Raw genomic sequence first — 14,072 nt, forward strand, 5'->3', positions numbered from 1 at the left:
TTTTGAATGATCTTAACGTTGACGATGTGAGAATCGCTATTATTCACTCTAAAGCCTCATGTGTGCCAGGCCCAGATGGTATTCCAATCATCGTCTTCAAAGGTAATTTGGACTTTTGGTCTCAATTTGTGTTTCAGATATTCACTTGTATCATCCATCAAGGGGCAATCCCTGCAAATTGGCATGCTTCCGTCCTAATTCCAGTTTTTAAGAGAGGCATTTTCTCCAATCCTGTGCACCATAGATTGTTAGCAATGATTGATTCGGCTTCTAAAATCTTTTCTACTATTCTGTTAGGCAAATATCTAGGTGGGCTGCGACATCGAACACATTAAAAGTTCAGCAGTCTGGGTTGAGAAGGGGTTGCAGCACTGTCCATAATATTTGAGTCCTGCAATATTTAATTTCTAATACATCCTGTAATCCAGAGAGCTCCTTATATTTTTGTTATATTGATTATTCTGCTGCTTTTGAGCATGTATCGCTTCATTTATTGTGGAAGAAACTCAAAAGGTGGAACGTAGGCCCTACTTTTTTGCATTTTATCAAATGTGTACATACAGATACTTCTGTTAATGTGAGATTAGATCAAGAAGGTATTTAAGTAGGCCATTTGACACAAATTGTGGGGTAAAGCAGGGGTGCGTGTTAGCACAGCTGCTTTACAACGTATATGTGGCTGACTTGAATGAAGCATTTGTTGATTGGCAAAATGATCCCCCAAAACTGGGTAATACACCAATAATTTGTATCTCTTATGCAGACAATAGTGTCCTGTTTCACAGGACTCCAACAGGCCTAAACAGTTCTTTGCAGGCTTTATATAATTATTCTGCAAAAAACAATTTAAGTATTAATTTGAAGGAGATGAAAATTATGATCTTGGGGAAAAAGTATAGAAACTTTCGTCCAGCGGCTTCCTATTACAGTGCTGGGATTACTGGGAAGGTACTGGCCAAATGGCACCTTATTAAAAATGTCATGGTTAGAAGAGGAAGGAACTCCCTCAAGGGTCTTTAAGAGGTTTACAAATTGTGTGTTTCTGCTGGAATTTTATATGCATTGGAAACCCTTCCTGCTTGTTGTGTTGCTTGGTTAGATGTTTTTGAGGGGAAACCTTTGCATTCTTTGCTGGGAGTCCCTAGAGGGGTCCAGTTGAGGCTCGAAGACTCAAACTTGTTCTTGTTTCATTGTCTGCACTATGGAGAATAAACAAATGTAAAGTGTATGTTATGCTGATTTGACATCATCTATTCGGTTTATAGCCACTGATCAATTTTGGACCAATACTTAGTCATCAAGTTCTTTGGTAATTACAGCGGCCTCTTACCACATATGGAAAATAGCTTTGAATTTGATTAATTCTCTATGATTTAAAATGTATTTAGTGATTTTACACACATTACATTATAAATTGCTTTCTTGGTTTTCATGAAGTAAATTTGATGGAAAAATACAAAAACTGTGACTCTAAAATGCCGATTGAGCTGTTATTGTGCTGTCTGCATTTTAGAGTCCCATTACTACACCCAAGTGGAGCGTGGGTTGTGCGGGTGTCCCCCACTTTCCTTGGTCGCAGTAATGCGAGTCGGGGGTTGCGGGAGGGTCCCCCGCTTACCATTAAGCAAGCAGGGGACAGGAAAAATATGTTTTTCTTTTTTTTAAAAAAGGACCATGTGGCGTCAGCACCGCCCCATATAAGTGGGGGGAACTGATGCTGCAGGGATACAAGGGAGTCAGCGGTCGACACAGAAGTGCGCAACAGTAAAGATAAGTGGGATAGTGGATGGGGGTTCGAGTATTGCAGGGAGAAAATGGATCTATCTGATCACTGCGCTGCGCCATAATTGGCATCAGCATTTTTGTCGGCGCTGTTACGGGCGGCGCACTGATAATATAGATTCAAATTTGACTATTGAATTTTTGGAATTTGTTTTAGGAAATATTAATATTATTCACTGTATGTTTTTATAAGATGTCATTCTTTTAAATTGTTGTGCAAAGGTTTGTATTAACCAAAAGCATGTAATAAAATAAATAAAATAACACAAAAAACGAATCCCTATATACATTTTAGCAATTTTCTGGGGGGATATTGCCACCTGTTGGGCAGCCTGTAATTATGCATCTTGCACTGCCTTGACAGAGGCTTTCAAAATCCCATGACCCATCTGTCTCCACTTACCCTCCCCTAACTCTATCCAAGTCTTGCTCCGATTGTTTCCTTGGGGTACTCGTCTCCCCTTCCCATGACGCTTTCAGTGTCCGATATAGGTTGGGAATCAAGCCCTTTGTGGATGCCTGCCTTTCCAACACTTGTTCGAAGCCCATTAGTGGTCTATCCGATTTCCCTTCCGCCTCGAATCCATCAGCACCCTTTTAAACTGCACATATATAAATGGGGAAAGAGGGTTCAGGTTCAATATCTCCTACAACTGATAAACTTCAGGAAACTTCTTATCTTTCCATAATTGTCCTGCTACCACCAGCTCTCCCATTGTTGGAAGTGTAGGGGCTTGTGAATAAAGTCTGTCAGTGGAGGCGCCCATATACAGTGGAGGGGTTATGGCCAAGTTGTTACCTCCTGCATACCCCTTTGCTTTCTCCACATTCCCCAAAGCACTTTTAATACAGGGTGGCGACGGGTTCCCAGCGCGATTCAGTCCTGCGGTCACTTAACCATTCCCCCAGATTTACCAGCGCCAATTCTACACTCTCCAAAAGCACCCATTGCTTCCTTGTGGAATTCCAAATGTTGTCCACCAGGATTCTGATCTGTGCTGCTCTATAATAGTTTTCAAAGTGCGATAGGTCCCCCCTCCCCCCTCTATACTGAGAGTCAGGTTGACATAGGAAACTCTCACCTTCTTACCCTGCCATAAAAACTTTGTTAATGCCATCTTAACTTCCATAAAAAAGGTGTGCAGGACCTTCACAGGCAGCATCTGAAACAAAAATAACAGCCTGGGAAGTAGGTTCATCTTGATCGTGGTCAGCCTCCCCCCAGCCATCTTGATCATGGTCAGTCTCCCCCCAGTCATCTTGATCGTGGTCAGTCTCCCCCCAGCCATCTTGATTGTGGTCAGTCTTCCCCAGCCATCTTGATCGTGGTCAGTCTCCCCCCAGCCATCTTGATCGTGGTCAGCCTCCCCACACCCAGGACATGGTCAATTTCCCCTTTCGCCTCCAGTCTTCATTAAAACACGTCCACAGGGAGGGGAAATTAGCTTCACATCAATTATTAAACTCCTTTGTAATACGAAGCCTCAAATACGTATTACTCATGTTGTCAATTGTGATCTGCAACCCCGCTAGTGTCTGGTGAACTTCCCCGGCGCATTCTTCAAGTGGTAAGGCCACTGATAAATTTTAAAAAAACAAAAAAAGAATTTAAAAAATGATATACTTAGATTCTTTCTGAAACCTGTGATTGCTCCATATGACTCCAACAGCCTAATCACCCTCAGCAGGGATTCTCCAGGTTTTACCAAGTACGTCAATATGTTGTCAGCAAATAAGGCCAAGGAATACATTTCCCCCCTACCTTGAATCCTTTCATGCCTCTCTCTTCTCTAATTGCTATCACTAGTGGCTCTATCGAGAGGGCGAGCAATAGGGGTAAAAGCAGACACCCTGGGCCTCATTACACGTGCGGCTGTAACCATGGCGCTAATATCGCCATGGTTGCTGCCGGTATTTTAACGGTTCCGCCTTGGTGAATGGGGGAATTACCGCCCCATTCCAAGGTTGGTGGGGCGGTAATTCCCAATTCACCATTGCCCTTCCCCGTTCCCATTTGAGCCCCCATAGGACTCAATTGGAATGGGGAAGGAGCAAATAACGGTACTGCTATTAGCGGTACCGTTATTTGCCCTGAAGTCCCTCAGCGGGTCCCTTCCTTAACGTGTGGTCTGACAGGACGGGACCCGCTGAGGGACCTCGTAGTATGGCGCTAAGGGATTCATGGCACCGGTGCCCTTACCGGTGCCGGTAATCCCTTAGCAGTGCCGGTAATCCCTTAGCGCCATCCGTGTAATGAGGCCCCCTGTCTCATCCCTATCCCCAGAGGGAAACTTTCTGACACTACCCCATTCACTGAACCCACTGCCGTGGGTCTCCCATATAGAGCCTCCATCCCCATCATACAGTTCGGTCCAAAGGCCATTTTGCTCATGGTAGCATGCCTTTTCCAGGTCGAGTGACAGGAGTATGCGGTCTTCCACTCCATAGGGCCGGTAGGATAGCTCAGGGGCAACGCGCTCAGCTTGGAAGTAAGGTGGCACGGAGCAACACATGTTCGATCCCCGGGTCCGCACTTAGAAACCTCTGGGTATTAAGCGTGTTATAAATAACCAATTACAATCCCTCTGGGTTGCCATCAAGTTAAGGGTGTTCCTGATATTGTCCACTCCTTGCTGGTCACCTATAAATCCCACCTGATCTGCATGAATAACGTTGGGGAGAAAGTAGCTCAATCTCCTCGCCAGTTCACTCGTGAATATCTTGACATCACAATTCAACAAGGTGATATATCTATAAGAACCACACTCATCTCTGATTCACACTTTCTTATGAAGCACAATGAACCTAGCATCCAAAAACGACTCGGGAGCTACCTACCTCTCTTATATAAAGTTGAACAGCTTCGGTAAAAATGGTGCCAAAACATCTGCATATCATTTATAGAAATTGGAGGTAAACTCATCACTGCCTGGGGACCTCCCAGCTTTCATGCAGGATATTGCATTCAACTCCTCCATCAACGTTATGGGGTCTTCTAGTGCTGCCTGCTTCTCCCGCTCAATGCTGGTAACTCATATTTATCTAAGAAGGCCTTCACCTCCCCCTCAAATACTCCCTCATACGCTCTATAAAGTTACTGGTAATAGGTGCAGAATCTACGTGCTATTTCCTCTCGATCTGTCAACATTCCCCCTTTTTCATCTTTTATCCCATTCACCCTTCTCTAGCCTGTTGCACCGCTAATCTGGTAACCAGAATTGCGTTCGCCTTATCTTCCTTTTCATAGAAATCCTGATTAAAAAGTCAAAGCTTTGCAAAAATCCTTGTCTCTCCATAGAGTATTCAGAGCCTTCCCCTTTGCCAATGTATCTTGGATCAAGGGTTCTTTATACACTCTGTGACCCTTTATACACCTCTCAAGCTCCTGCATCTCCCCTTTCAGCCTCTCCTCCATCAGTGCCTACTCCCTTTTTTAGTCACCCCTTCAGCCATTACCAATCCTCTAAAGGTGGCTTCCCCTACTTCCCCCACCATATTCAATCCTACTGCCCCTGTGTCATTCTCCTGAAAGTAATTGTATTGCGTGCCTTCATCTCGCCTTCGAAGAACCTATCCTTGAACAGTGTATCATTGCATATCCATCTCTTCTTCCCTCTTTATACTGTCCCCCATTATGACCACCATGGTCGGACCAACCCATCGTACAAATAGACGCTCCCCTCACCATATGCGCCTGACCTAGTTCCATCAAGATATGATCAATGCCCATAAATGTGTTATGGGGAATGGACTAAAACGTGTATTCCCTTTTCACCGGGTTTGCCATACTCCATGTGTCAAAGAGGAAATGGTCCCCTACTAGCTGCTGAAGTGAAGGCCTCATTCTAACCTCCGCTCAAGGCCCTTCTCTAACAAACACCAGTCCACCTCTGGATCCATCACCATGTTTGTTAAAAAATCTCTACCACACGCCAGCATCCCCACCCTCCACTTCACCAGCATCAGTAGTGCATCCAAACAAAATCCCATCTGCCCTGTGTTTGGAGCGTACAGTCTGCACAGCATCAAATCCCAATCCCTCCTTTTACATTTCACCACTTCCCATCTACACTCCAAATCCTTCTTCATGTGATGCACCTCTAGCCCCAAGGATATTCTACATAATGCACCCACGCCACCCTTCTTACTAGGCCCCAAGACCCATATTGCTCACCCTAATTGGCGACATTTAACCGAAAAACTCCGTCCCTCTTTTATATCTTCTTCCCTACACAATGAGCACATCCAACTCCTCCTGCTGGAACAGCCTCACCAAACTGGCCCTCTTTCCCGGTGAGTTCAGCCCTTTCACATTCAGCGTGCCAATTCTTATTTCCTCACCCTTCACCAACTCCTGTAAAATCCTCCATACAATTTCACAGTGAGCATGGTTAACAATTTAATTGGCACAAAAATTAGCCTTGGACATGTCAGAAATACCTCCCCATTCCATCCCCCATTCCTCCCTCTTGTCCGGTCCCTCTACCCTGACAACTCATCCAGTTTGCCTTCCCCCCTTTTCAAAACTCCCTCACCCAAGATCAGAACCAGTTGGGAAACATTCTCCCCCTCCTTCTCTCCTTGCCTCTCTCTCTACTTCCATCCTTGTACAAAGCAAGCTGTTCATGGCCAGCCCCTTCTAGTTTTGCATAACCATAGATACTCTTTCCCCATTTAATCATCCCACACCCTGCCCCACTGTAGCATTCCCCACAAGCCATTAACCCATTACAGGTACATCATTTTAACTTCTCTCTACCCCGCAGACATTAGTCCACTAGCCATTCCCTCATATTTTTGGCAACGGGGTGTTAAGCCTCCCCAATGTTCTCTCTCTCACTCTCTCCTTTCCCTGTTGCCCCAAAACCTCTTGGCCCCAAGAGCCTATGGGCCCCTGTCATGTTTCCCTTGTAGGGGATCGTCTCATGTACACTTTCGCTGAGGTGGGCCAGCACCCCTTCTGCCACCTCTGGGGTTGGAATTCAGAATTCATCTGCCCCAACCTCAAAAGACAAAGCAAAAGGGAACCCCCATCAATAGAGGACTTCATGGTCTCTCAGTCAAAGAGTAAGTACTCTGCCTTCTCTACATTTTGCCAGGGTGAAAGAGGACAACTCTTGATATATGCTGGCCCTTGAACCTTCAAAATTCAAATCCTTGATGTTTCTGGCTTTATCTATTATCTCCACCTTGTCTCTATGAAGTCTGTTGAAGATGAATTTCGAGTGGTCTCCCTGTCCTCAGTGAAGGACTTCAATATCAATTTGCCTTCCTTTAACAAACTTTTAGGGCTTTCACGGTTCCCCCCTCTCACTCCCATTATGCACATGTTGGCCCTCCTTTCTCTGTTGTCCAGATCATCAATCTTCAAAGACATGTCATAATCCTTTTCCGCCAGCTCTTTTATTCTTGCATCTAACCTCATCTCCACCACTCTGTGGACAACTAGTTGTTTTCAAAGGTTTCAATCTCTGAATCCACTTTTTCTACCCTTCCTTTCAAATCCCCCATCGATGCACCACTGTCATTTCGCAAAGACTTTGAGCTCTTCCAATAATATGTCAATGTCTGCCTTCATCGCTATCGCCTCTCCTGCTTGTTGTTGGCGGGCTTCCCCAGTGGCTGCTTCCATGGCTTCCACCTGTTCCACCTCCCTTCGGAATCACTGTAGTCATGCCAACAAACTCTGCCTCAGCATCTGACTGTGTCTGTCCCTCTTCACTGCTCCTGACACTGAGGTGGAGAACTATTTTCACTCCTTCCCAAGTCACTACAGACACCACCATAGCTCATTAACCCTCACGGTTTACAACTGTAGACCTTGTGGGGAAGCCACTCCCCCTTCATTCGCACACATATTCCTGATCTCAGTATCATGTGGATGTACAGCCGTGAGACTTCCCTGCCTGCAGGGACTCCCGTAAACTCCTGATCCACTCCTCTGGTGGTGAGTGAGCCACATCTATTTTCCACTCTGCTGTGCACCTCTCCCCTATTTCAGAAGGCTGTGCGTGTTCAGTGACCCTTCCTCAGTCAACCACCATATACAGCCTGCTATATCTAATCAACAGCCGCATCTCCCTCCAAGATGTAAGACCTTACTTTGCTCTCTTCTGGGGGCCTTGACCCTTTCCTCCTTTAGGCTCTATCCTTCCAGTGGGTGTCACACCACTACTCCATCCGCTCATCAGGAGCTGATCCCGGAGGTACTGTGTGGCCTCAGAGCAAGGCCCATCCAGCCTCACTCCTCCACACTCTGCTCCCTTGTTGTTCTCCAACCGACTTCTCCTTGCTGCCGTGACCATCTGACTGTTCTTGGGCCTCGCCTACCTAAACTCTGTCAGCACTGTCCCCATCCACCGGCGAGTACTGAGCAGTCGAGCCTTCCTCTCCTCACCTTTTTGCATCCTGTGATGTGCGATTTTAGCATCCACAAACTGGGGAATGTGACTTTGCTGCTTCTTCAACGGCACTCCTCCTCTGTGCTTCCTTTGGTGGCCGACAGGCTTCGTCTTCTGCCTTCTGGGGCCTCTTTTCTGGAGAAGTTCTCCCTAGCACCGTTACCATGCCACTGTGTTCGGGCCACGCCCAGCTCTGCTCCAGCTGCACTGGTTCCCCCCAACAGAAAGTATCGGGTAAGCAAGCCTCACTCTCCTCGCATCTCTGCCATACCTGCCTAGTCTACGGGTTTATCCCGGAGACTCAGGTTAAGCTCTTCTCTGGGTCTCCGGGGAAGAACGTGGAGTCACCGTGATTTCTGCCATATGCTAGCCAGATGGTTCTAGCCTGAGCTCGGCTGGGGATGCTCTGAGTGCGATGTGTCTGGGAAGCATATTGTTGACACTGCTGTGTGCACAATGTGTGCCGGCTTCATTGTCCCACTGCCTGTTTAACCATCTTGGGTCCATCCGGCCGTCTTGCCGAAAAGGGAGCGGTGCGTATTTGACTTCATTCTCCAGGTTTCTGGTTTTCAAATGTAGGAAGGTATGATCTCTGCTGTCCGCTGATGTTCTGTTTCAGCCGTTATCCGGTTATATTTTCGAAAACATACTTTCGAAATACCATTTTGCCGAAAACATTTTTTTCAAATGTATTATTTTTTATTTTGTTTTTTTTTTTGTTTTGTAAAGAAAAAAAAGTGTTAATTTAAAAAAAAAAACGGGGGATTGGGGCGTGAACCCCCCCAGTAAAAAAAAAGTTTTGGAAAAAAAAATGCGAAATTTTTTTTGCAGCAATTTTGTGCCGACAAAATGGCATTTTGAAAATATGGCATTCGAAAAAGTCACTATAAACCGTTTCAGCCTCCTCATGAACTGGGATGGGAAGCGGCTGCTCCTCCGCGACACTCTTTCTCTGCATTTCCTCTACCCACAGGCCAGCTTTCCTTCCACTTTCTGGGGCCTCCTTTTTCGCTCCGGGAGTCCACTCACTCTCAAGCTTAGCCTTACTGCTTCCGTCCACTCTGAATCCCCAGGTGGGTGCTGCACAATCCAGCGGCCATGGGCACGCTTCGGACCAAGCAATCGCTCAGGCTGATTTTCAGTGTCCTTCCCTGAGGTCCATTTCCCGGGGCACGGAGTACGAGCGTGGAGATTAGGCGGCCATATTGCCTGTCCCCTGTGGTGTCATGTGACCGGTGTCATGACGTTCCGTGCCACGACGCAGAGCCGAGAATAAAGAAGCCCATTTCACACCCGTGCGGCAGATCGGAACGGGGCTTGTCAACCACATAGCTCTCAACTCACACGCTTTTGGCGGGTGTCACCCGCCCTGTAAAGGGCTGACTCACCCGCCAAGCCTCCTGCACGCCCATTAATTCCAATGGGCGTCTCACCCGCCAAAAACAAAATCGGGTGATTTCACCCGCCTTTGCAACAGAAATGGTTGAGAGCTATGCAACCACCACCATGCGTCATTGCATCATTGCGCGTCCCGCTGGGCCATGCGTGTAGGCCACACGGAGCCCCATAACATCCCCCATGGTGGTCTCCTGACATAACATTTTTGACATCAGCATAAATGCACAGTATACATGCAGCTCAAAGTGCACTCATAATGGTCTTTAGGATTGCACCAGACAATGCACACACAAGACTGCATGCTATATTCATGTGCATGCAGATCCCTACATTGCATGTTTATCTGTTTTTCAGACATGGAAATCCGGGCAGAGCTGGGTCTCCGCGATTGAACAGAGATTGTAAATACCTTCTTGTATTCTTGTATTTATTTTGATATAGATGTTGATCGCATGGACTTCCATGGAAACCGCCTGCTTTTTGCAGGTGCAAAAACATGCGATTTCGTAGGAATCCATGCGATCGACATCTATATCAAAATCGCATCAGAGCAGATATGCTGGCGTATTTGTCAGGTGGAGTGGACGGGGCTGGGGGATAGTACATTTCAATCCATGTCCCCACTCCATCTCACAATTACACCAAAATCACACAGGTAGTAAACAACACGCGTAAAACCATTTATATATATATTTTATTCCTCTGTGCAGTGTTTACTCGCCAACGAAAATGATCCCACAAGTGTTTTGGCAAATACCAAGACAGTATTTTGACCGTGCTAAAGACCGGTCCTTTCCAAGCATTTTTATGCCAAAATGTCAGGTGTATCCTCTCTAAAAATGCCCAAGCAGTACTTTGCCAGGTGTAGAACGGTGCTCGTGATTACCCTTTCAACCATTCCCCGGTGCCTCTGGCCCCAGCGCAGCAGCAAGTTCCTCATTTATAAGGCGCGGTACAGCAAACTCTTTGCATAATGTAATAACCTACGGAGCCCTTACCTGCATGGTGAAACTAATGCGCGTTCAGGACCCCTGGAGCCACTCCTCTAATATCAGAAACGGCATACAGCGTTCACGACCAGATGAGGCAATGTTCAGACAATGGAGAGGCGGACGACGGCGCATCGGCTGCGGCGCCGGGATCTTTAAAGATGAGGTCTCCTTCCATTGAACCTGATCCTGCCGCGCCGCTGCTCACCTGAGCGCAGAGAGGGAAACTCGATAGGGAGAGTCATTGTGTTTCGGGGGATACAATTCCATTTGATTAGCATTGTCCCAGTTTGCCTTTTGCATGTCTTGCGACAGCCTGAACGGGGAAAGCAGCACCGATGAGGATGATAATTACCTGGAAAATAAAATATTCCCCACCAAAAAATTAAAAAGAAAGCAGAAACATCAGAAAAATGGTTCACTTCGCAAAAGGACACCGTGCCATTGGCTCTGTTTGCAGTATATTCGATTTCTTGTGGTTGCCAATTGGGTGGAGGTCTTACCAACACTTGGAACGCCATGTTTTTGTCAACTCTAAGACCACTGGCTACTGAAATAACTTCCTGCACGGGAGATATCATCTAGATATCAATATGTGACTCAGGGGATGTGTTGGAATCAACTCCCCTTAGCCCCAGCCAGCCAAATCAGTTGTGAAGGATCATGGGAGCTGTAGTCCAAAGACATTTAAAGGCCCACATAATAAGTAGCCCTTGCCTAATGATTAGGTTGTCAGCTGTTGAACCAGGAGACCTGAGTTCTTCCCTTCATTTTTCCAAACGGTGTGATCTTTGTCAAAAGATTAATCCTGTCTGCGTGTTCGGTTGTTTTTCCTGGCCAAAAACGGTGAGTTCTGCAAAACAAGTTCAATATAGGTATTAAGGGTTCCGAAAAACTTGACAGTACTATGCACTGCGGATATTTCTATGGCAATATAAACCAACATGGCATGCCCTTAACCCTGCCGCCGCGTCATAGAATAAGGCCTCAAGGTGTATGTATCCAGGATCGCATCATGGATAAAACTTTCTTTCGCGGAATAACCTCATAGTTCTTCAATTTTCTTTTCTTTAAGAAAAACATCTGATCCCCATGAGTAATACCGATAGTATTATATAATCACAGGAAATATATATTTTTCCATTTGTTGTAAGTGATAACTCTTGATAAGCATAAAATGAGGCCGCTGCCCTCTGTGCCGCACACAACAGTGCTTTATTTATCGTGAAAATAACAACACCTAAAAAATAAAATACATGTATGGCAAGAAATAGTAAAAACCAGTTGGTGCTTACAAAGTACTGACCAGTCCAGTACAGGAAATTGCCATATTACGCCGAGGTGTGGTGGCAAGTCCTCTCTGGCTGAGAGTGGTTGCACCCTCTAAGGGATAAAGTGCAGGCACTCCATGTCTATCAAGAAGGATCTACAAGCCTTTCAGGAATAAAGTGCAGGCAATGTCTGGTTCAAAGTACATGAAGTATATTGAGGAGTGCAATGCAAGCAATGCCTGATTAAACCACAGCTGCACCCTGTGCCTCAGTATATTCCAGCCACTAAGGTGTACATTAGAGCATCTCTCAGCATGTGAAACGCATTGCACATTAAAGTGCAGGCACTCCATGTCTTTCAAGAAGGATCTACAAGCCTTTCAGGAATAAAGTGCAGGCAATGTCTGGCTCAAAGTACCTGCAGTATATAGAGGAGTACAATGCAAGCAATGACTGCCTCAAAAGACATGCAAAGTGCCGAAGATGAAACCACAGCTGCACCCTGTGCCTCAGTATATTCCAGCCACTAAGGTGTAAAGTGGAGCATCTCTCAGCATGTGAAACGCATTGCACATTAAAGTGCAGGCACACTCTCTCACGGCAGGTGCAATCGACTGAGCAATAAAGTGCAGGCGGACTCTGTTTCACAGTAACTGTACTCGACTGAGGAGGACAGTGCGGGTACTTTCGGTCTCACAGTAAATGCAACTTGGCTGAGTCATAAAGTGAAGACACGCTTTGTTTCCCAGTGCATGTACTCAACTGAGGGGCAGGCACACTCTCTCTCATATTCCATGTGCCCTGCTTAAGTAAGAAGTGCAGGTACTCCATGTCTCACAGTTCCTGTACTGCACAGAAGGCAAAAGAGCAAAGTGCACATACTATTTGTTTCAGCGTGCATGATACACGCCAAGCCATAAAGTGCAGATACACTAGTGTATGTCCCATGCTGTGAAGTGGCATAGATACCCTTTTCTCTCAGTACATGAAACATGCTGCATCAATTACACGTGCAATCTGCTTCACAGTACAGGGAGTGCACTGAGCAGCAAAGGGCAGGCACACCCTGTCGCTCAGTACATGCAAAACCCTTTGTCAAAAAAAGCAGCAACACCCTGCCTCTCACAGTGCATGTGCCCTACTCAGGAGCAAAGTGTCGGTAACACCTGCCTCTCAGTACATGGACTGCACTGAGGAGCAAAGGGCCGGCACACCCTGTCTCTCACAGTACATGTGCCCTACTCAGAAGTAAAGTGTGGGTAACACCTGCCTCTCTGTACTTGCACTGCACTGAGGAGAAAAGGGCAGGTACACCCTGTCTCTCACAGTACATGTGCCCTACCCGGGAGTAAGTATAGGCAACACGCAACCATAAAAGGCAGCTACACCCTGCCACTCACAGTACATGTGCCCTACTCAGAAGAAAAGTGTGGGTAACACCTGCTGTCAGTACATAGACTGCACTGAGGAGCAAAGGGCAGGTACACTCTTTCTCTCAGTACATGCAACATACAGTATCATGAAAAGCAGGTACACCCTGTCTCTCACAGTGCATGTGCACTACTCAGGAGTAAGTGCAGGCAACACGCTTTGCCATAAAAGGCAGCTACACCCTCTCTCTCACAGTACATGTGCCCTACTCAGGAGTAAAGAGTTGGTAACACCTGCCTCTCAGTACCTGCACTGCATTGAGGAGCAAAGGGCAGGTACACCCTGTCTCTGACAGTACATGTGCCCTACTCAGGAGTAAAGTGTGGGTAACACCTGCCTCTGGATACATTTTCTATATTGAAACGCTAGGTAGAGGTAGGTACACCTTTCTGACAGTGCTGCCGACCCATAGTCATCTGATGAGTCGAGGGCAGGTATTCCCTGCTTCACTGTCCTTCTAGTGTACTAAGTAGTAACACACAGGTAATCCTAGTTCACTGTATTTGTTCCCATTTGAGGAATAAAGGGCGGGTACTCTCTTTCTCACAGTAAATGAAGGTGTTTTCTATGACTAATTCCTGCCTCACAGTGCATGCAGTGTGCTGAGGAGTAAATGCAGGCAGCCTCTATCTGGCAGTACATGTAATGTGCTGAGGAGTAAAGTGCAGGTAGACGCTATTCTAGAGTACATACAGCTTGGAGATGAGTAAAGTGCAGGTAGACTCTATTCTGGAGTACATACAGGTTGGAGATGAGTAAAGTGCAGGTAGACTCTATTCTGGAGTACATACAGGTTGGAG

General features: G+C 46.3%; 1 protein-coding gene across 1 annotated transcript in view; it reads right to left on the bottom strand.

Moving 5' to 3' along the window:
- The window catches only part of B3GALT9 (beta-1,3-galactosyltransferase 9), a 33,083-nt gene extending 22,382 nt beyond the window's left edge, over positions 1-10,701 (bottom strand). Inside the window, exon 1 of the mRNA XM_069612149.1 lies at positions 10,580-10,701. Coding sequence (XP_069468250.1) covers positions 10,580-10,585 — 6 coding nt within the window. The 5' untranslated portion in view covers positions 10,586-10,701. The remainder of the gene's footprint in view (positions 1-10,579) is intronic.
- Between the last annotated feature and the right edge of the window lie 3,371 nt (positions 10,702-14,072).

Source organism: Ambystoma mexicanum, chromosome 8, assembly GCF_040938575.1.
Source record: "Ambystoma mexicanum isolate Mex_15411 chromosome 8, UKY_AmexF1_1, whole genome shotgun sequence".
Taxonomy (NCBI): domain Eukaryota; kingdom Metazoa; phylum Chordata; class Amphibia; order Caudata; family Ambystomatidae; genus Ambystoma; species Ambystoma mexicanum.